Genomic DNA, 21,807 nt, shown 5'->3' on the forward strand with positions numbered 1-21,807 from the left:
ACAGAACAAAGAGATAATGGTTTTAGACAAGTGGTTATTAAGAAATATTGCATCTCTATGCCACTACAAAATAGGGTTTAAAATTATCATATTTGCCAAAGAGAAATTAGTCTCTATTTCCACCTGATGGAGACAAATGCACAGCAGTTATACTGAGCTCCACAGCTGCATAGCTCAGCAGGGTGTGGTGAACAATATCCAATACATTATCTTTTGTCCAACAGGTATGAAGTGATCTTAAAGTGCTTCTGGTGACCTGCTTTGAAACCCTAGCAGCTTGAACTGGTGCCCACTGAAACTAACAGCATAACTTCCTACACTGTAAAAGTCCATTTAATCCAATTAATCTTTACCATAACCATTAACCATTGACTTGAACAGATTGGACTTCTCCAGAGTTGACTGATACCCACAGTCTGTCAGAGGAAGAACAAGTTTAAAAACCATGGAATATTCAGAAATAGATAAGATCAAAGGTGGATTCTGGTTAAATCAGAGATTCTTCCAATTCTCTCCTGCTTTCCTTTTCTCTCTGCCCCCCCCCCCCCCATCCCACTAGAAAGAATTGTGATATAAAGTGACTACGAATACAAATCTTTCATTCTAAGAAAACAATTGCTACTTCATGTTCAAGTTTTTTGAACAGCTGAATAACAAGACAACATGGGAAATAACCAGTGGGCAACATCACAATATTAAGCTGCAAAAGTAATATTCAAACCTAGCATTCCATAAACAAAGGAGTTAGAAATAATTATGACTACATTTCAGGCTTGCCAATCCCCGATTCTTCAGAGGCACATCCATATTTTAAATGAAGGGAAAAAACCTGATATTTCAATCTTTCCAGCTGTACAAACCCGATTTGTGTGTGGCTTTTTGTGGGTGCTGAAATAGGGGAAGTAGAGGGAAAAGCAATGTATTCAGAATGCAGCTGAGAATCATTAATACTGGTTTTTTTTTTATTTGTAAAATCTAGTGCATTTATTACTTGAATGGAGAAACACTTTAATTAGGAAAAATATCACTAAATACTTCAACAAATGTTAGGTTTGCCATAATTGCTTTGTTGAATTTAGGCCTACAAAGGGATCAAGGACTTCCTGTTCTTAAAACTCTAATCTCTACTAAGGATTTTGATTTTGGAAAGTACAAATTCTTCATCTTATTTGCTCAAACCTGAAGATGAGTATCTCAAAGCTGAGTTGATCAAACCACTACCTGTTTTTCAAAACAGGTGCCTATTGCTCAAGAACTATACTAACTTGACAACTCTGAAGTGTTATGTCTTTTTACTAGAAGTGTGTTATGTGCAGCAACAGTACATACCAGATATTTTCAAACCAACTCTGTAAGGCAATTCTCTAGTCCCCAGACTGTCTCCCCACAGGCATTCATACTTCCACTGGGATGCCCAACTCTAGAAATAACAAAAGCTAAGTGATGAAGGAAGAAGATGATGAATGTTGAAGGCATGGAATGAGGACAATAAAGTAGAATGCATCTACAAGAGCCTAGAAGATCAAACTATTAATAAGGGGCACAACTAATACTTCATCTTGATCCATCAGTGGCATGGAATTGTCTACTTGTCTACTTAGCTGTTCACATCAAATATCTCATTTGATTTCCTTAGCAGAATGAACCAGGACCACCAAAACTATTGCTGTCCGTTGCCTGTCTCAACGTCTTCCTGTAAACAGCATGAGCTCCACGGCAAGTGGCAGTCTGAGACACCACAGTTTGCAGTCCAATATAATAAAATGAACTAGCATGAATTTTAGATTCCCTTGGCACACCAGGATGGAAACTGCAGTGACTCAGGAGAGCTCCTACTTCACATACAGCTACTCCTGCCACAGAAGAATGGTAGGACAGACAGGAAGGGCAGTAATTGCAACAGCCACCCCAACCTAATTTTTTTCATTTGTATATGCATCTTAAGTAACAGGGAATGGAGCGTGCAAATTCTAACAACCTTCTGATATGTATCTTGGAGAAGAAGAAAAAGTGAGGCCTGTGATCTTGTTTTACCTTTTCTTCATGCACAGATAAAGGCCTATTGCAACATTATTTTATTTCCTGCTTTGTCAGCCTCATTTGACCTTCCACAGCAAGGACAAGAGCTCTGGGCTGGACTAACAGAATGCCAACCTTCTATTTCTGATGCAGATGCTGTTTTGAAGCCTCTATGTGATCCTAGCACTACCATAAAATTACTAATTTCTTGGAGTCAAGAAACAATAGCATTCCGGAAACAGGTGGCATTTGTTTGAATATGCAACAGGGCTAAAAAAAACTAAGGGCAGGAACAGATTTAACAGATTTTAAATAAATACTTTAAGCATTTCACACCCTGATTGTGCTGAGTTCCTCCCATAATTTGTTACTGTTTAACTTTTGTAGATAAAAATAGTCCAATAGGAGTACCAAAGAACTCTATCCTGTGATTCAGATCTTACAAGTAGTTTATGCAAAACCACTTTGAAGGTCACCTAAACAGTTAATCTTAAAATTCATTCTTCCAATGGAGGAAGAAAAGCTGGCAAATCTAGGCAGGTAATTACTGTGGAAAAACAGCATACAATCTGTCTATGCAAATTCACTCTCAGTCACAAATAGCTTTCTATGCTAATTCAGGACTCAACCCTTCTCCACCCATCTATAAAAAATGCCTTTTGTAAATACGCTTGTCTGTAGTATTTTCCACAAGGTCAAACTCAAGCACTACAAAAGTTATTAGGATCATGCCTACGCTAAAAAAAAAAAATAAAAAAATCCACCCCCAGAACTCTACCATCAAGGTGGTGGCAAGATCTTCCTCTTTCTTTGGTTTGGATAAGGCAGTAATAGACCTGAGCCACTGGAATTCATTTTAGACTTATTTGGTATTTGGTAATTCCATTCAGAAACCTGGTTATAAATGGGAATTCAGTGCAAAGTAGGTACAATATTAACCCTGAAAAGAACTTTTTTCTTGAACATCAAAGGTAACCTCAAGTGATTAAGGAGATGACCTGTAAGATATCCAAGTGATTCAGACTGTAGGTGGCTCAATGGCATTTAATAAACTATTCTAAAAACCCCAGGCAATTTCAAGAAGCCATTGCACACCACAAACAATAGAGATACAGTGGCTTGAAATCATGACTAGCCTGACAGCTACCCTCTGAGGTTCCTGTTTAGCCTCCAAGTAGCTCCAAAAGAGAGTTTCCTAACTTGGAGACTGAAATGTCCACAGATTGATTTGTCAAGATTTGCCTCCACACATTTTAGGCAGGCATAAAGCTCCTATAAATTCTCTTTTTTGTTGTTTTCATTTTAATAGAGCATTGCATGAGCAGTTTATACCATTAAAAAATGGAATTTGGCACCTCTTAATGCCAATTAAACTTTTACATCATTATAAGAGACGGAGGGAGGGAAACTTTCTCATTTTTTCTCTTATTTGTGTAGTTTTGTCCACAATTTCCCAAGACAGATCTATTTGTTGTTTTGAATGGCAGGATGCTCGTCCTCCACAGGCTCTCCAAGAGGGCAGAGCAGCTGCTAACTCAAAAGCATTGCGCATGTGGATGCCCAGTGCTCGCAAAGAAGACTGAGCTTCTGTCATTGCTGCTCAACTCAAACAAGAGAGTCTTAAGAACACAGCATTGGACTCAAACAACTATTAATGTTTTAGGGTGGGTTTTTTTGTTTGGTTTTTTTAGGTTGTTTTTTTTTAAGTTCTTTCTCCCCAGTTGATTTTCAAAATTCAACTTGAAACTAGCTGCTGTATACGACATAATTGCCTAGTATGAGTTAACAGTCCTGTAGATGGTTAATTGTTAGCAATTTTAAAAATCCCATGAACAACCTAAGGTGTGAGTCAGCAAAGATCACATGAGCCACAACTGCTAGCAGCAAGAGGAGAATTCAGTTCCCACAAGGAAAGATACCACATTTTAGAACTTGTGACCTATTCCTTGTGGCTCAATTAATAATGATTTCATAGATCATCGTAGTCCTATTACATTCCTAAACCAAGCATCTGATGCTACCTGAAACACCTGTTATAATATAATTCTCTTCAGGGAAAAAAAAAAATATTCAAAACCTGCAGTGACAGAGTGAAATACACGTGCCTTTCAGTGCTTTTTCCTAAATAGCACACACTAATAAAAAACAGATACTAAAGTAAAGCGCCAGAATATCACAATGTATTTATTTGTCTTGGTTTCTTTTAATTCTGAAGAGCATGGTCTTACACTGCTGATATTAAATCTCACCGATCTATAATTAGCCATAATACAAACCAGACAAGAACTTGTGAAAGAAACAAGACAGAATTCCATTGAGTTCAATAACAATGTTTATTATTTTCATCTGTATCGGCCACAATCCAGATAACACAAACAGAAGAAAAGAGGGTAAAACCAGGGAGATTCCTGGAGAAGGAATCAGGTGATTATCTAGCTGATAAGCTAGATAATACTAGGAAAGGAGGAGCCGGGCAAACCTTCTCCTTGGAAAATTTATGCTTTTCCTCAGTATACACTGTGCAAAGTCACTTGTTCATTAAAAACATAGTTTTTGCACCTATTCCATCTGTGTAACATTCCATGTTACCTATAAAGTTTGAAACATGTAAAAATCATGCATCCATTTTGCACAAAACTCTCACTGGGGATGACAAATGACTGACCTCCTTTACATTCAGTCACTATCAATTTAAGTATTTAATCTTTGTGCAAAATATTAATTGCAAAAGGGGCTGAGAGTAACTGCACAGGGTGATATGTCTAAAAGAGTGAATGGCAAAGAGTTGTCAAGTCTTGGCTATTTCACACTGTTGAAAGCACAGTTTTTAGTAAGATTGGGGAAGCAACACCCTCTCCTTAGAGTAAGGCTAAGTTACATCAAACCTTCATTACTATGCCTTTTTAGTATTAATGATTCACTGTCATTCATTCTTTTATTTTTGCTTTAAAGATGTCACTTTCTGCATAACTTTTTAATTGCGCAAAAAAATTACAGCTTGGCTGAATCACATGCAACTGGAGCTAATATCCATGATCTACTATCAATTAGTATGGCTGTACCAAATACTATGGCCCTTGCAATGCTGCAGATCACATGCTGCCACGTGCATTTCAAAACAGAGGAAGAGACAACACTGGTAATTGTTGCTAGATGTTTATTTTTTAACAAGAAAAGCTGGTAAAGCTGGGGAGCACTGTTTCCCAAACCCAACCTGCTGGCAAATATCTGAAAAACTGAAAAAGCTTTTTTTATAGCATGAATCCTTTGATGTTCACAGTTTTAAAAAAAATGAAGTTGTAGATGGTTTAAGGAACAAGCCAGTCTGCTTATTCAAGAAACTCAGGGGAATAGCTTACAGCCCATGCACAAAATGTCTGACTCTAAACTGGGCCTATTATATCTGAAAGTGGCTATGTAGATAAATCTGGGTAACTTGCAACAACATGGAAAGATTAGCTACAATGCATTATACAGCCACAAAAAGACATGTAGAGTTTTTGTCAAAGAACACTTACTTTTATGGAAGAATTAAACATTTGTAAGTAAAAAGGGAGAAATCATAAATATTAGAAATCAAAGATAGGAATTAAAAGAAAACAAGAAAATCAAATATAGGAATTAAAAGAAAACAAGAAAATCAAATACATCACTGGATTAAATAATGGATTAAAATAAATATGAAAAACACCATCATAATTCTGTTTATATTGAGTGTGTCATGGAGCTTAACTAAAACTACTCACGTATTTTGTGCAATGGCTTATCGGAATAGATGAATTGTATTAAAGAGAGCATCTAAAAAGGCACAGGTTATAGGAAATGCAAATAAAACTGAATGATGTTATTAGAGATCAGATAGCAAAAAATGAAAAAAAAATTATGTTGTGCTTAGTTACTGAACAGAGACCTTCAATTCTAGTATTGCCTCAAAAAAACCACTCAGTTCCAAATAATTATTACTGCTAAGAAAAAAAAAGAAAAAAAAATCACTTCTATTTAAATTTTGAAAAAAGTTGAAACTTCCTTTTTTTTTAACAGAAATAATCACATCCTGACAGAAGAAGCCTTATTCAGAGAGTGAATTTCCAATGCTAAAGCGGATTAGGGTGGATTTCCAACGCTAAACTTGAAATAGAAATGTATTTTAAAATCTTCAGAATGTAGTCCCTGTATTAAGCCCCTAAGTATACAGTGGTTTTGTACAAAATTTATCAAGTCAGAGTATCACTGCAGACTGAAATAAAACTTCCCAGTGGCCTGCACAGTTGTAGATATTCTTAAAAAAAGGAGGTGAAGGCAGAAGGAGGCACAGAGAGCAGGATTCATCTATACAAAGCTGTCTTTGATGATAAGCAAACATCTAGCTTGTTGGGGCATGTTGAAGATATGGATAAATTCTAGGTCACTGCTCTAGGGAGATCAAAAATTGAGCCTTACTCTATAAAAGCACACAGTATCATTCAGGCTCTTAGACTTGAATTTGATTCCTGTCAGTTTACCTTTTACTCTTATAAGCTTCTTTGATGTACATGACAATCCATCAGGCAATGGGTGCTTTAGAAGCTAGAAATCCCTTCTTTGAAGCTCCAAGTGAAATAAATCAGCTGTCAAGCTTCATGAACTCTGTTTTTTTCCTAAATAGTTTTAAATGCCTGTTTAATGTCCAAACAATGTCTTTTCTTTGCTACGTTTAGGTTACAAGCAAAATTAAAGTTGTCTTTGTCTTCAGTGACCTCATTTTAAACGCAAAACCTTGTCTTTAAAAAAGTTATCGACCAAATCTAAGACATACAACTGAGATACTGTAGATTCAGTTTAATGCATAAAATATGTACCAATTACCATTAACAGTCAAGAAAGAATATGCAGAATGCCAAAGAGCACATACACACCATTCATTTTTTGTCTCTTTCCAAGCTTGATATATCTGAAGAATGCATGCAGTTTTATAAGTAGCTCAGTGGTTTCACTCCCTTACTTTTATATGCCAGTAAAATTAAACCTCCCCTCCCACCCCCCTGCCAAAGGTTAGTGGAAGACAGTGACCAAATACCAGCCGTATTTGATGACAGTCTCCTAACTATCACAGTGTTGTAGGGTGAGGATGAGGCAAATCTTGCCAGTGAAAGCAAGCGGCTCAGACCTTTTATCCAATGACTAGTAACTCAGTCCGTAGAAGAGAAATATTGAAGAGAGAGGAGACCTGCAAACAGGTTATAGCATGAGATATGCTTGGAAAAGCCTAAATCTGAGCTTCCTCTCTGCATTACATAGATCCTTTTAAAAAAATACTAATAAGTCCTATGTTCCCTCTTGTACTGCCAAATCATTTATTTTTAGAAGCAACTACTCTTTAACAACCATCTTCCTTCCTCTCAGATGTTTTGGGAGAGACATGGGGGCCATGTGGTATGTAAGACTCATGACACTGAATGTAGCCATTCCAAACACGGATTATAATCTAAAGCTCTCTCACCAACGGGAGCTAGGGCACTCCAGCTGCTACGCTACTGCCCAAAAGCATCACTGCAACCACAGCAAGGCCTTGCAGTAAAGAGTGGCTGAGTTTCTGAATCCTGGAAATGTTTCCAGGATTAGTCTGCTGAGGGAAGAATATTTTGATGATATTAAAGAGGTTTACGTTCAATACAATCTGCGCTGTTCAGTTCTGCAAACGCAGAAGTTCTGGGTGTGCGCAGAGTTAGAACATTAAGCACCTAGTAAATTTTACTGGCAGAAGTTCAGACATCTATATACTTAGGAATGCACAAATTGTAAAGAACATATTCCTGGTTTAGACCCTTAAATACTTCCTATGTCTTGCTAGGCACTTAAGTGTTTTTTGCAGACCTATGTTATTTCATAGGAAACTCGTGTACTTGCAAAAACTGGCTGCAAATTAAAAATAGCAGCAGAATTTAGAAGATCCACAATTGACTCAGTTGACAAAAATACTGCTGAATACTTTCCTCTACTATGAGCCAAGCTATGTCATGAAGACATCATTTTTTGACAGGTATTTTTAAAGTCTTGCGTGATTTTTACTTACTGAAATTTTTTTATTTTTCTTACATGCTCCATGAAAAAAAAACAAACTGTGAACTGCCCCACTATATTTGTGATATATTAAATATATAAGAAACAACATAAAAGTTACTGCAACCACAGCAGAGAACATACTTACCAATATTAATTTCATCATCAGTTTCAGCATCTCCAATACACTCAAACTGGAAATCTTGTAAAGACTGTGAAAATTTTTGCACTGCCATGGATAAATCTAAAATTCAAGAAAAAAAGAACAAGAAAAATCAGAATTACTCCACTACAACTTCACTGAACTTTACAAAGTTTCCTTTCTAGTATCTTTTCTGGACAGTAACTTCATTCAAAAATCCCAGTCACCATTTCAAAATCAAAGTACCTGAGATATCGCAGAAACCTACGAAACATGCTGATGCCAGATTTCAAACTTTAATACAGGTATTATGTTGACAACTAAAGAACTGTTACAATTCTTGAAAAATAAGAAATTACTGTAAGAAAGGAATGTTTAGTGGTAAATTGTATATGTAAGTAGACCAGTGTTTAAAATACTGCAAATTAGTTTCAGATTAAAATAAAACTCATTTAGAAACAGTTTCTTTCATAAACATTATCAGAAGAATTAAATTCTAACTATTCTTATACACTAAAACATTATACAGTGTTATGTAAAAGCTTTGTAAAAAGAAACTGAAGGGAAAAAAAGAAACAAGTGCTTTCCAATCAGCTAGGTTGTCCACCGATTATGAGCACTATTTTCACAGAATTACAGAGTGGACCTTTGGAAGAAATGTCAAAGCAATCCAAACTTCATACCATAAAATTTCATTAGAATTGTACACACTCCAACAGAAAAAAAATTTAAAAAAAAATCAAAAATACAGAATATCAATGTAACCACATAAATCTGTTTTCTTTTTTAGGTATATTAATGGCAAATGCAGAGATGAATGTAGTAACGAATGAACTAGGTCAAAATTCGAAAACACTACCAGTCCAGATGAGCCCAGAAAACCAGGAACAATTCTTTATGTCCTACAGAACATAACTATGGCATCTATTTTGAAGTTAGGATAATTGGCAATTAAGATTCTCCTATCTGCTAAATCTAATCATATGTCATGGTAAGGATAGATTATGAACGAAAGCCAAGTCATAAATTCTGTTTCCAAAGCATCATGTATCTGTCTCCATCTTTGAAGATGTTTAAAAGCCGTCTGGACATGGTCCTGGGTAACTGGCTTTAGGTGGCCCTGCCCGAGCAGGAGGGTTGGACCAGATGACCTCCAGAGGTCCCTTCCAACCTCAGCCATTTTGTGATTCTGCGATTTCTTTAATCCTCTGTTATCATAAAGCCATAAATACTCATCTACTCAATGCTGGACACAAAATTAGAAGGCTATTTTTTTTCTTGGCAGGAATAAAACCTAGCATATAAATACACAAATGGGCCTAATGTCCTAAATCAAGACACACACACACAAAAATACAAAGAGTGTCATTTAAATCTGAACAATCTCCAACAGTAAGAACCATTCCACTATCCTAAATGAAACAAGGGTTGAAAATCTTTCAAACACCTCCAAATACGAATCCACACAGTAAGATGACTGAAATATTTGCTTTTTAATTAAAGGCAACCACTATCAAGTGGCAGAATCCCTACCAGGATTTTGCCCTACCCCTGTATTTACTCAGTGCCTGCTGCTTTTATATTTTTACATGCAGCTATATAGTGTATCAGTCCAACAAAAGAACAAGCAGTCTTTAGACAATATAGACATGAACAGATTTTTTTTCTTGTATTAGTAAGGAATTCCATATGTTTATCTGATAAATAACAAGGGTGTAAAGAACTGGGTAAGCAAATTCTGTATCATTTTGATAAAAAGCATGGAAAACAGGAAAGAATGCTCCCCAGAATTACCACATCCTTACTGAACATTTCCTACTGTGCTGTACAGGGAGATTATATTATTGAATGTATTAACAAATTGGATGCTAAACACAAAGTGTTTCCCACTGTTTGCATAGATGAAACAAAATAGATTTTTATAAGCCAAAACACTCCATTTTATGCAAATACAGCATTTTGATATCTAAGTAACTGATTGTTCAACAGCTGTTACAGAGACCTAAACCTGAATTTGTTTACAGCAGGATGCTTTGAGTTTAAAAGGGAAGAAACACAGTTTTATTGTTGGGTCTTCCACAGTTAGTCCTAAGCCCTTCTATAAAATTGCTTCATACCAGCTGATGTCAAATGAAATAATATGGTCTTAAGATGACTGAATGAAGAAGATTCTATATCATAAGTACACCAAAATGTAAAAATTAACCAGCACTAATAGGAATGCAGATTTATTTCCTCTAGACAATCCAATGGCTGCCCACGATGCCCAGCATCTCTATGAACATGAAAGGAAATGAGGGAGCATGGCTGTCACTCTTCCACACATGCAGGGCTTAGTGAAACAAATGTCAAGGGAAAGGAAAACAAATGATAAAAATATCCAAGGTGGAGTCTCCATTTTATACCCTGGATTAGTCATACATAGATTCCAATCTCTCTCTCACTGTGTCAGCAAATCAGTGTTAATGCTTATGCATTTTGAACCTGAAGGAGGCATGTTTAACCTAACTCGGAAATAGTGGGCATGAAGAATGTAGTAAGAATTGCCGAGCTCATTAGATAACTTTATAAAATCATCCAGAATTATACCATTTGGAGATTTCTGCCTCTATACGAGACCCATTCTAATAGCTTGAAAATATTAGAACATAACATATTAAGGTTAAAGCTGTTTAGTGTAGCAACAATTAAAATGAATTTCCAAGGTCAGATGTTTCCTGTGACATTAATTATGCAGTGCAATTAGTTATATTTATCGATTTCTTTCTTAGGAGCACCATCACTTTACTTGATTACAAAATTCACCTAGTCACAGAAAGGACCAGTCGTGCAATAAGCAGGCCTCCTTTAAGAGATACAAAGATTCAAAACTGAATTAAATCAGAAGAGCAACTGCCTCTTCGGTCAAGAGGCAAATGATATCACTACCATCTTATCTTGTCTGGACAAAAAATGAAAAGAGCAGAGAGATGAAGCAGAGACCTTGTCCAGCTTTACAAGATGTCATTTATTACTGTATATCCCAAAGTCTTAAGGTCACTGAGAGCCTTCAATACATCCTGCTCCTTCCAGATGTAGGAAGGTGAATCACCACACCAAACAAATCACCTTTGTAACATCTGCAAGATATGTGGTATTACAGGAGTTACTCTTACTCAGCTTCTAACATGCACATCTTGATAGCCATGTCCCTCTTTACATGGAGTCCACATGAACTAAGGTATTTCCCTTAGCCCAGGACAGAAATCTCTTTTGAGCAGAGACAACTGATCTTCTAAGTTACTATAAAAACCTTATCAGCTTTATTGACTGACAGTACAAGTCTATCATCCAGGAAAGGACGGCTGCTCAGAAGTCTCGATACCATAAATGTTGCTGCCCCTGCTCTTCTGCAAGCACTCCAATAGAGTAATCTCTTTGGGTGGCAGCGAAAGAGGGAAAATGTACCCTGTTATCCCTCAGTCACAAGAGGTGTGAATTTCTAACTGGCAATTCTGTTTCTGACAGTACTCAGCTGCACGTTTTGTTCCCTGTTTTTCGTGATTCCAAAGGAGAATTCAGTTCAGTTTTGCAATAAAGCATACAGTCAAGAGTCAATCTACACACTACTTAGAGTCAGTGGAAGGAGATAACTGAGACAGAGTTGCCTGTTTTAGTAAGGGTTGAAGCAAGTCAACTGGCCAGCAAGATTTTTTTTAATGGAGCTCTGACAGAGGAAGTACTAAAAGAAGCACACTACAATGTGACCGGAAACAATAAAAGGATAATTGCAACTTGATCACATGGAAGTAATATAACACCAGTATTAAATATGGACACATATAGTAACAACCACCAGTATCATCATGCTAATGAAAGAATAATAAAAGTCATCATCCATTCAGGAAAGTCACAGGGGAATCAGGAAACACGTTATTCTATTGTACTTCTTGCTGAAGTTTTATGTTTTTGATCAATCTGCTTAATACGTTTACCCAACAAAAACATGGAAGAAAACTCTGCATTATCCTAGAAGTCAGGTTTATTTAAGATTCACTTTGTTTCAAATTGCCAAAAAGGAGGATTTCATTTGAACTGTAATACATTATCTTATTTTAGGCTTCAGATAGGGCCTTACGTGCTGGATATACGATGATAAAACTATGATGCAGTCATACTGCATCATTACTAGAACTGCAGTATTGCTAGAATTGTTTTTCAGCTTTCTTGTCCTAGATCTGTTAAAAAAGATCATAAAATAAATTTTTATATAGAGCCTTGAGGAGGAGAGAACAACACATTGCAACAAAGCAATGCAACGATGGATGCTATTACCTGAAGGACGAAAGAACAAATATATTTGTTTTGGCACAGCCCTTCACAACAAGGATCAAGTTCTACAGATGAGGAAACCTGACAAGATTGTAAGTTGGTAAGCACAAATAATTTTTTGTTTTGGGTGAGAAGGTTGGTTTTTTTTGCCAGTCTGATGGCTGGAAAAACAGAAGAAAGCCCAAGCTTTTGACAGGTGTCAAACAAGCTCCAAAAGCAGAAACTTTATGCACTTGCAAAGGACTCATATCACTACCGCAGTAACAGCCTGCAAGAAACGGTTCTCAGCAAATACATCAAAGCCAAAGTCTTTCTGCTTGTTTACTTACAAAGATGACTTCATTAGCAAATGGAGTTCCAATAACCAACACTCTTCCTGACTGATGTCAATCATCCTGGAAAAGCTTGGTATCATTCACCGGGTTAATAAAGAAGAACAGCAGCTGAAACCCAGTGAGGAGATTAAACATGCCTAAATGAACTTCTGAGCGCCAGCTGGAATGCAGTAAATGGGACTTCAAACAACAGACGCTCTGGCTAACATAGTAACAGCAACATATCTGGTGATCTGACACAAAGCTAGTTATTACCGTATGGCTTCAAAGACAGCAGAAGCAAAGGGGCGATGGCTGAGCTGGCAGGATATTAGAGGCAATCCTTCAGTCAGCTGCATTTCAGGACAGTTGAAAACTGGAAAGGAGACCACATACAGTCATCTTCAGTGTTTCAAACCTTCGGCAGTTTGATTCCACCACCAGATACGACTAGATGCATTGTGGTGCCCTGCTTGATGAGCTATCTCATTTGATCATGCACTGACATACAGGTTTATTAAAACCCAAGCTACTCAACAAAACCGACCATTAAGGAGTGAATATGTGAATAAAACACAGCAGAAACTGAAAAATATTGACAGAGTACTTGATAAAATGGCACTCTAAAATGAAGAGAACCTCTTATCTAGTTCACTGACTTACTCCTCAGTACCTGAAAATGAGTCACTGTTGTGTGTTGGGTTTTTTAAATTGTTTTACAAGTAAATTTATTTTATTGATTTATTTAATAAGCAACTCATCCTATAAACTATTTTTCCAGCTAAGTTATAAATCTACTTTTTCAAGTGGTTAGATAACAGAGACATTATTATTGTGAAACAGCAGCTATGAGCATGATTTGCAGCATTCTTACTGCACCAAATGACACAAGCAAGGAAACATTTAAAAATTCATACATGTGAAAAAAGGGCATTCAGTATTACAAATATAAATCTGTAAAACACTACTTATTCAGAAAAATGCTTGTGAGATACATGTGTCCTTAAATACTTCATGACACAGTTCTTTACTGTAAAGACGAACCAGGAACTGCCTTGGTTTTGTTGTTTTATGTAAGAATGAGCTTCACAGAGGCGGGCTCTATCAAGGCAGAAATAAGCTGGAAGAACAAGAACACCCCACTGAGAAGCACTGAACTTCAACAGCTTCTGTGTTTGCTACAGTCAATTTGATTGTAACTAGAACATGTCACAGTGGGACATCTTTTTCCACATCATAGACTGTAAACACAGCAGCTGGCATTACAATTATATTTAGGCAGTATGAATGATTAAGCAGTTAAAAGCAGTGATCATACAAGATTGCGTATATCACTACTATATTTGAAATTTATTCCTGCCTTATGGGCTTTCTCATTAAAAATCCTAGCTTCACAGTTGTTGGTCTTAATTCAGAAAACAGCCCCAAAATGCATTTTGTTCACAATTTTCACCTTGTTCTACTCTTCATCACTGACTACTGCTTTAAAATGGAAAATAAATCAAAAATCAATGGCTGTAGTTAACTGTCACATACAGAAAATCTTCCAATTTCATAATGTATATGACAGCAGGTCAGCACAAACAAGGGGACCTATAAAGGACTCACAAATTAGCCCAAAGAAGCAATGCAGAGCATGGGGATGTTGGCACATATCTCAGTACTGCAATTAATCCCCTCAACTGTACATGAAAAGAATTCTGTGTTTTGCTGCCAGAACAGGTAACCCCAGCTTAATAAAACACCACCACCGTAACACATGCCCATATCACCTATGGTTAGAAAGCAATTTACAATGCATGTTGACATGCCTTTTAAATACACACAAAAATCTGTGTAGTCAGTTGACACAGCTTCTTCTGCCATCTTCGACTTCAAGTGGCTTCTAGAGTCTTTCCTACCACACATGGTTCACAGCCCATACCACTGCATGGAATATTGTCCATGGCACGTCTATTTTTAGAAGTCTATTGGATGAAATTATTTACATACACACACACACTTGTTATTCTTAATTTCTGAGCTGAATTAATTTGTGAATCAAATTAACTTTTTTGGTAGTCATAGGGGAAAAAAAAAACCAAAAAACCCCAACTCTCCTCTTACGAGTGATCACATTTTTTCCAAATTTCTGCAGAAGAATTTGATTTGGCAAAACACAGGGCAAGCTGGCACAGAGGAGAGGCTATCTGCAGGGGCAGATGGAGCTAATGCTGGCCACTTGCCATAACGCCTTCTAAAGAAGCCACAAGAAAAGAAGCCACAAGGGAATACAGAATCCAGTGCCAAGTGCCAAAGATTTTGCAGCACAAGGGCCATTGCTCTGTATTGACACAGTCATTTATTGTTGCTATCAATGAACTCTTTATCCCCTTTATTTGCTAGCTTCATTGGTGTATATTCTTTGCCAACTTGCTATTCATGGAGCAATAATAAGCAACTAAAATAAACAACCCCCTACCCCAACAATCCCAAATTACTTTTCCACCTTAGGCTCGATGTTTTGCTCTTAATTTCAGGGAAGCTAATTTCTTTCTCATACTCTCCAGGGAAAGGCCATCAAGCAGAATATGTCAACATGTAGCCCATGCATTGCTGCATTCCTCTGCGGTTAAACAAGGCACTATAGCAGTTTGACATTTTTCAGTGTCGTTTTCTTACTCATGAATATTTCCATGAGAAAAGTGCACAATTTACTTTCTCATTCTAGTAAGCACTGAGAAATCCCCTTGATCAGATGCAATAAAATCCGCAACAAAATCCCCACTTTCTTAACACTATGATGCAAGATCTATTGAAAAGTCTGTATCTTCTACAAACTTCATAGCTATTTATACCAATGTTTTTAAGTGTCAATTTCCTTACGTTAGAAACTTTTGCAGTACTTTCAATATTCTTAGTATTTCTTTATAGTTAAGCACTAAATCCAACACATTCTTGAAGAAGACACCCCAAGAATAGAGCATTGATGTTTAATGAGAGGGAGCTTTTCTTAGGCCACATTTGCATGCTTACTTGATAAAATCATAGTAAAACTTCCCAGAAACAACTGCTGAATCAAATAATGTTATACAGTTAAAAGACAGTGTTGGTAATATTCCATCCCTCTTTTCACTATTCCTCTCCTTACCCCAATTCATTTCATCTGTAGGTGTGGAAACCTAACCTTATTCAGATAATTAGAAGAACAGAAAGAAGTGAATTTTAGTTTAGCATGCAAAAGTGGTAAAGTCTATACAATGACTAACTCATTTTGACTTTGCATAGTTATAAATACATGAAAGAATGAAAATGCCACTAAAAATGTATGTCCTATAACCATCAATGTGAAGGACACCACACAGTACGTACTACACATCTGCTTCTCTGAAGTTAAGGCACATGTATAACTTCATATGTATAACTTCATAGCTCTTTACCATATTAAGTGGTGTCATTTTATTTTGTTTTGATACTGCCACATTCTTGCATTTTATTTCTCATTACCTCATTGCTACAAAACCCTCTCTTTCTCAATATTTTAGTTTATAAGACTGTTCAACCATACTGCTGCATTTGATTAGAAAACAAACTATGTAGGGAATTACTAGGGTCTAACCCTTCCAATCATCAAACCATACTCACAGTATTAATGCAACAATAAAACCTTTACAAGTGACTAATCACATGGTTAAAAGCAGAACAGAAAATTTTTCTTTGCTACCAATTGCAATTTTTTGAATATTTTCCACAAATATGGTTAAAAGTTTCAAAAGCATTTGGTTTCATTTTACTTTTGAAATGATAAAGACTGGCTGTAGGGTATAACTCAGTACTACTTCTAGCATATTACTATATATTTCTAAATTGCACTCAACAAAAACATTTCTATACAATGCCAGTTTTGCAGATAAGCTTATTTTCATTCAGTAAGCTTTTTGGCCAAGATCCACAGTAAGGATTCCAATATTTTCAATACTGGAATATTCCAACACTACTTCTCTGCTAGAGAATACAAGCATATTTCCCTGCTTTTTTCCATTCTCAAATAATTGAAAATCAGTACTCTTTCACCCACACTCTTCTATTTTCCCTGTGTCCGTAGATAAAACTAATCCATAGTTCTGTATCAGGAAGCTCTCAACTCTTTAGCCTAACTTTTTAACCACTCAGTAAAGCATGTGAAACATACCCGAGAAGAAGATGAGATTACATCTGATATAACATGCAGTAAATAAACACTCCTTACCCTCCTCCTTGTTTAAAGATTTATCTGACATTCAAGTTGCTTACTTCAGTTGAATGCTGTATACCATTCTTCTCCTAAGCCTACTGCCTTTCTCTACATTTTGCTACACTTTCCAGAGAGATGCAGTTTGCTGGTCTCCAACTTACTATGTATACCAAAAAAGTCCGGGTCATGGTGGCACACAAGATGTGGCAGCTGAGCCAAATGATGAATCTTTTGTTCACAGAGTCTTTGTCATACACTAATTCTCACACTACAAAAGGATATCAACATTAATACTGGTGAGAGCCTTGTGCAACACCTCAAATTTGTGTAACTCAAGGCTGCTCTGAGATCTCAGATGTAAGTGTACAACCTCTTTCAGATGTCTGTAGTACTAATGTAGATAGCACACCAAGGTATCCAGTTCAAGGACACAGCCACTGGAACTGTTTGGACAACATCAAACACTGCATACATGCTGATTTTCTTCCCTTTTTCAAATACAATTAATTTCAGGTTTGTTTCAATAGTCATTTGAATGACAAACAACTTAAAGCAGCAGCCTTACTGTAAGATTATATAGAAATCCTAAACAACTGAAAAAAGCTAAAATGTTAACTTTTTCCCCACACACACACTTTTCTTTTTTTTTGGTTAGTTTTTCATATCTTCTTCTATATCATTTTACTTTAACTTCTGCATAGTTTTCTACCACTCCATTAGCCATCCTAGGTTCCTAAACTTTCTTCCCTGTAAATTTGCACTGACCCTCAACATACTTCCTCTTGCTCCTTCTGGGGATTTTAAATGCTCTTTCATGATCTTCCACATTCTTCCCCTACCCCATAGATGTTTATTTCCCAGAACAGTGAGAGTCTTTTCCAGGGAGCTGGGTCCACAGCCCAGCCTTTCCTCCCCAGTCTCTTTCATTTAAATGGTTTATCAGGCTTGCTGCGTCATTTCTCACTCCTCCTGGCACATCACAAAGACTGCAAGCAGTGAGCAGGCAGAGAAGCACCACAAAAAAAGGACAGAGAAACTAAGAGCAGATGCTGCCAGAGGTTGAAATAGCAGAGAGTGACTTCCTGTCTGCTAACCAAGGATTTGCCAGAAAAAACATGGGAATTCCCAGATTACGTGCAACATAAGGTATTGGTGCATCAGACAGTCCTTTACTAGTATTTTAAAATACAGTTTTCTCTGTTTGTTCTTTATCTTACAATGCATCCAGAGAAATTTTAAAAATGCATGTGCATATACAGACAGTGAAACACAAAGCAATATATGATAATATAATTTCACAGTATAAGTAAAGCCTATGTTGCAATGCATTTGTAAGGAGCCACAGTTCTGATTATTTGGGCAAGATCAGTTCTGTGCTGCATACATGTACATGTAGAATGAGATGCAATTTCCCCCCTACTACCCCTACCCAGTTATGTATCCAGAGGAAAAGATAAAAAATAGGGTTAGTCAGTTCTGGTATGAACAGGGAGCTATTAAGAAACTGCTTCTAGGAAAACTAAGAATAAATCACTGCAGCAATTATCATGCAGATCTGTAGCTGTAAAAATTTCTGAATATATCTTTAAATGCTTTTATGTGACATGATTTTTACATTAAATAGACTCTCCTATTCTGTGAAGAGAGCTGCTCAAAGAAGGATCGGTCACATTGGCCTGTGCTGGATGGCGGGGGAGGGATGAAAGGAATGAAAGCAGTTATCAAGGCACTTGTAAGTAGTGAGCTCTTGGAACAACATTAGAGTTGAGGGTCATGGGAAACAGAAGCTTTGCTCACCCTTCTTCCTGGCAAAGTTTTCTGCATTTGGGCAACAAAGTAAAATGTTTTGTAAGAACAGAAGGAGGAGAGGAAAAAAAATTAAAATGTGTATATTTAGCTCATTAAAAAAAAAATACTACCACTTTGCTTTAAAGGAAATGAAACACTTTCCATATGAAATTCTTTCAGGCTCTTAGAGCTCAGGAATACAACACTCGATTAGATTCCTTTGATCAGACAACTAATATCACAGTCACATGAACTTCAGTATTGCACATAACAGGGTTATGTGCTTTGTTGTTTCTTTTTTTTTTTTCCCCCTAACACAGACACACACACAAACAGATGTAAGTAACATTTGTTTAGAGAGTCAGATAGGCACTTCCAGACACAGAGGATGGAATGGAGACCCCAAATCAAGCATGATTTTGTCCAGCAAAGTTAAATGGCACTAAATGTCTTTCGAAATTTGGCCAAAGGAGTTTCCTGCACTCAGATAGTCAACCATACAGCTGATTCACTACATAGCTACTTCTCACCACTTAGGGAGAATGGATACCAAACACATCAGTTTTATATAGCAAATGAGCTTAATATGCTAGTTAAACCCTCTTCTACCTTTAAAGTATGAAAGGAATTCAGAAAATGAAGATACGAGAGCCGTAAAAGCACTTAAAAGCCTTAAAAGCCATTATTGAGGGTTTAAATTAAATCACTTGCAGTATCCTAAACTCAAAAATCTGTTACCAAAATACCTACATTTTAATAATGGGGGGAAAAACAGCCAAATGAAATATGCTTCATTACATAATGAAATGCACAACTACAAATCTGTTTCACCAGGTGAGCTCATGTTTGTACAGCTCAATAATCAAGCCTTCCCAAGGAGTTTGGAGTTAACCTAATTTGCATGTGACTATTTCCTTAACAGTTACGAAATAGTTTTTGTATCTTACATACTTTCCAGTTTTATTGCATTCAGCCAGAGAGGGAAAGAAATAAAACACTGTAAAAAGCAGTAATCACATGAAGTTTCTCTCTATGTATTTCAAAGAACAGGCTCTTCGTATTTGGCAGGAAAGAGAGAAATATCCCTCACATTCATTTCATTGGACTCTTTTAGTTAACTGCTCAGACAAAAATAAGGAACTTTAATGATATTCTGCTGAAGTCTACCTAGTTTTTCGTAAGTCAAAAAACTTAGAAGAATGACCAACTAGGCTTCTACATATTTCATCTGGTTTTTTCAACTTTTAATTCTCTGGATTTTCTTTCTACTTCCCTGTCATGAAAAGATTTAGGAATGTATGACAACATCCTCTTGTTATCTTCCTGGCAGAGTGATATCCTTTAATTAATAATCTTACCATCCATTAGTACTAGTAGTGTTTATATTACGGCATATGTAATGAGTTCTGAACTATTACCAGTCATGAATGAGACTTTGTCACTAAAAACAGATAAATAACAGCTAGGTTGTTTTATTACTGTATACTTGGGCCCAGACAAGAAACAAACTAAATATTAGTCATTACTTGAAATCGGGAAAAAGGAACAGAAAGAGAAATACCATTAACACCACTCCATCAATGCAGAGATCTGCATTTAAATACAGATTTTGCCTTACTCCTTGATGCCATCCCAAAGTACCTGGGAAAGGCACAGGGAAATGAGGCAAAGGTAAATGGTAAGAAAATGGTAAGAATATCTTGTTTAAAGAAATGCACTCACAGTCATCATCCTGAAAAAGATAGCTGCAAGAGTTCTACAAAATAACAAGCAGTACAGAAACGGTGGCTGTCTCTTCCAAAGTGAAAACAAAAAGCTATCTAACACAGCAAGAAGCAAGCCCAAAACAAAAAAGAAGATGCTTTTTCTTAAAATGCGTAGTTAAATAATGAAGCTCCCTGTCACCGGATGCTGTGGATATTAAAAATTTATGTGGGTTCAACAAAGGACTAGACAAGTTCGCAGAAGAAAAATCCACTGAGAGCTATTAAAGACATAACCCCTTGCTCAGGAAATCTTCAAGCCCAAACTGCTGGAGGCAGCGGAAGCATCACTACATTCTGCCTGCTCTTATTCTTTACTCTAGGCAGTCAGTGATGCACGTCAGAAAAAACACAACTCACAGCACAGCACTCACTTGTATCTAGAGACAGGAGATAACACCAGCTAAGCCTCATGTCGGCCCAACACAGTCATTCTTAGCTCTTTGTAGGAAGATTTGGACGCATATGTTTGGCAAATGCTCGAATGACTCAAGGCACCATTAGCTGATCACCACCATCTGCTAGCAGGAGGTTATCACTCTCACAGATGAGCCAATACACCACCACGGTGTAAGCCCTCTTTAGCTACATATCTACAGTCACCTATTTTAGCAACAGACAACAACAAAGGAGGAGGAGCTGAGTTAACACTGCAAAATTAAGGACTGTGAAGATGTTCTATCTGGCTGGCTGAACCATGGGAGATGTCCTCCAGAGGATCAGTGATGATGGGTAGATGGAAGCTGTACCATCTTTAATGGCTACAGAGCCAGAGGAGGTGGACCACTATGCCTTTAGTCATATTACAAGGCTATAATTCTTCCAGCATGGACTTGTTTAGTGATTTGTGCTATGGGGTACAGCAAGCGTAACTTTTAACAGTAAAAATAACTGCATTAATAAATGAATAGCTGACAAAAGTTGATCTGGGCTACCAAACCCAAATGGCTTCAATGAAGACTGATTATACAGCTTTACTCCTTTCTCACTCTGTGCCTGCACACACGTATTATCTTTACCCTCTTCCTTCGAAACTTTTCCTAACTTAGTTCTTAGCACAAGGGCGGTCACTATGTGGACAACTATTCAATACTTGTTTTTTCTTCATAGTTCAGTATTGCTCTCTCCTCTTCTCCTCCCACTATTGCTTAGTGTGTACCATCCAAGTCCTGTAATGAACGCATTATTATCTCAGCCTTCATGCAAGCCAAGTCTAGA

The 21,807-nt window shown here is 36.9% G+C and overlaps 1 protein-coding gene across 1 annotated transcript in view; it reads right to left on the minus strand.

The window, feature by feature from the left end:
* ARHGAP42 (Rho GTPase activating protein 42) overlaps positions 1-21,807 on the minus strand; it is a 175,770-nt gene that overhangs the window by 128,277 nt on the left and 25,686 nt on the right. The window contains exon 2 of the mRNA XM_074816203.1: positions 8,207-8,302. Within this exon, the coding sequence (XP_074672304.1) occupies positions 8,207-8,302 (96 nt within the window). The remainder of the gene's footprint in view (positions 1-8,206; positions 8,303-21,807) is intronic.

The sequence above is a fragment of the Strix aluco genome, chromosome 2 (genome assembly GCF_031877795.1).
Source record: "Strix aluco isolate bStrAlu1 chromosome 2, bStrAlu1.hap1, whole genome shotgun sequence".
Taxonomy (NCBI): domain Eukaryota; kingdom Metazoa; phylum Chordata; class Aves; order Strigiformes; family Strigidae; genus Strix; species Strix aluco.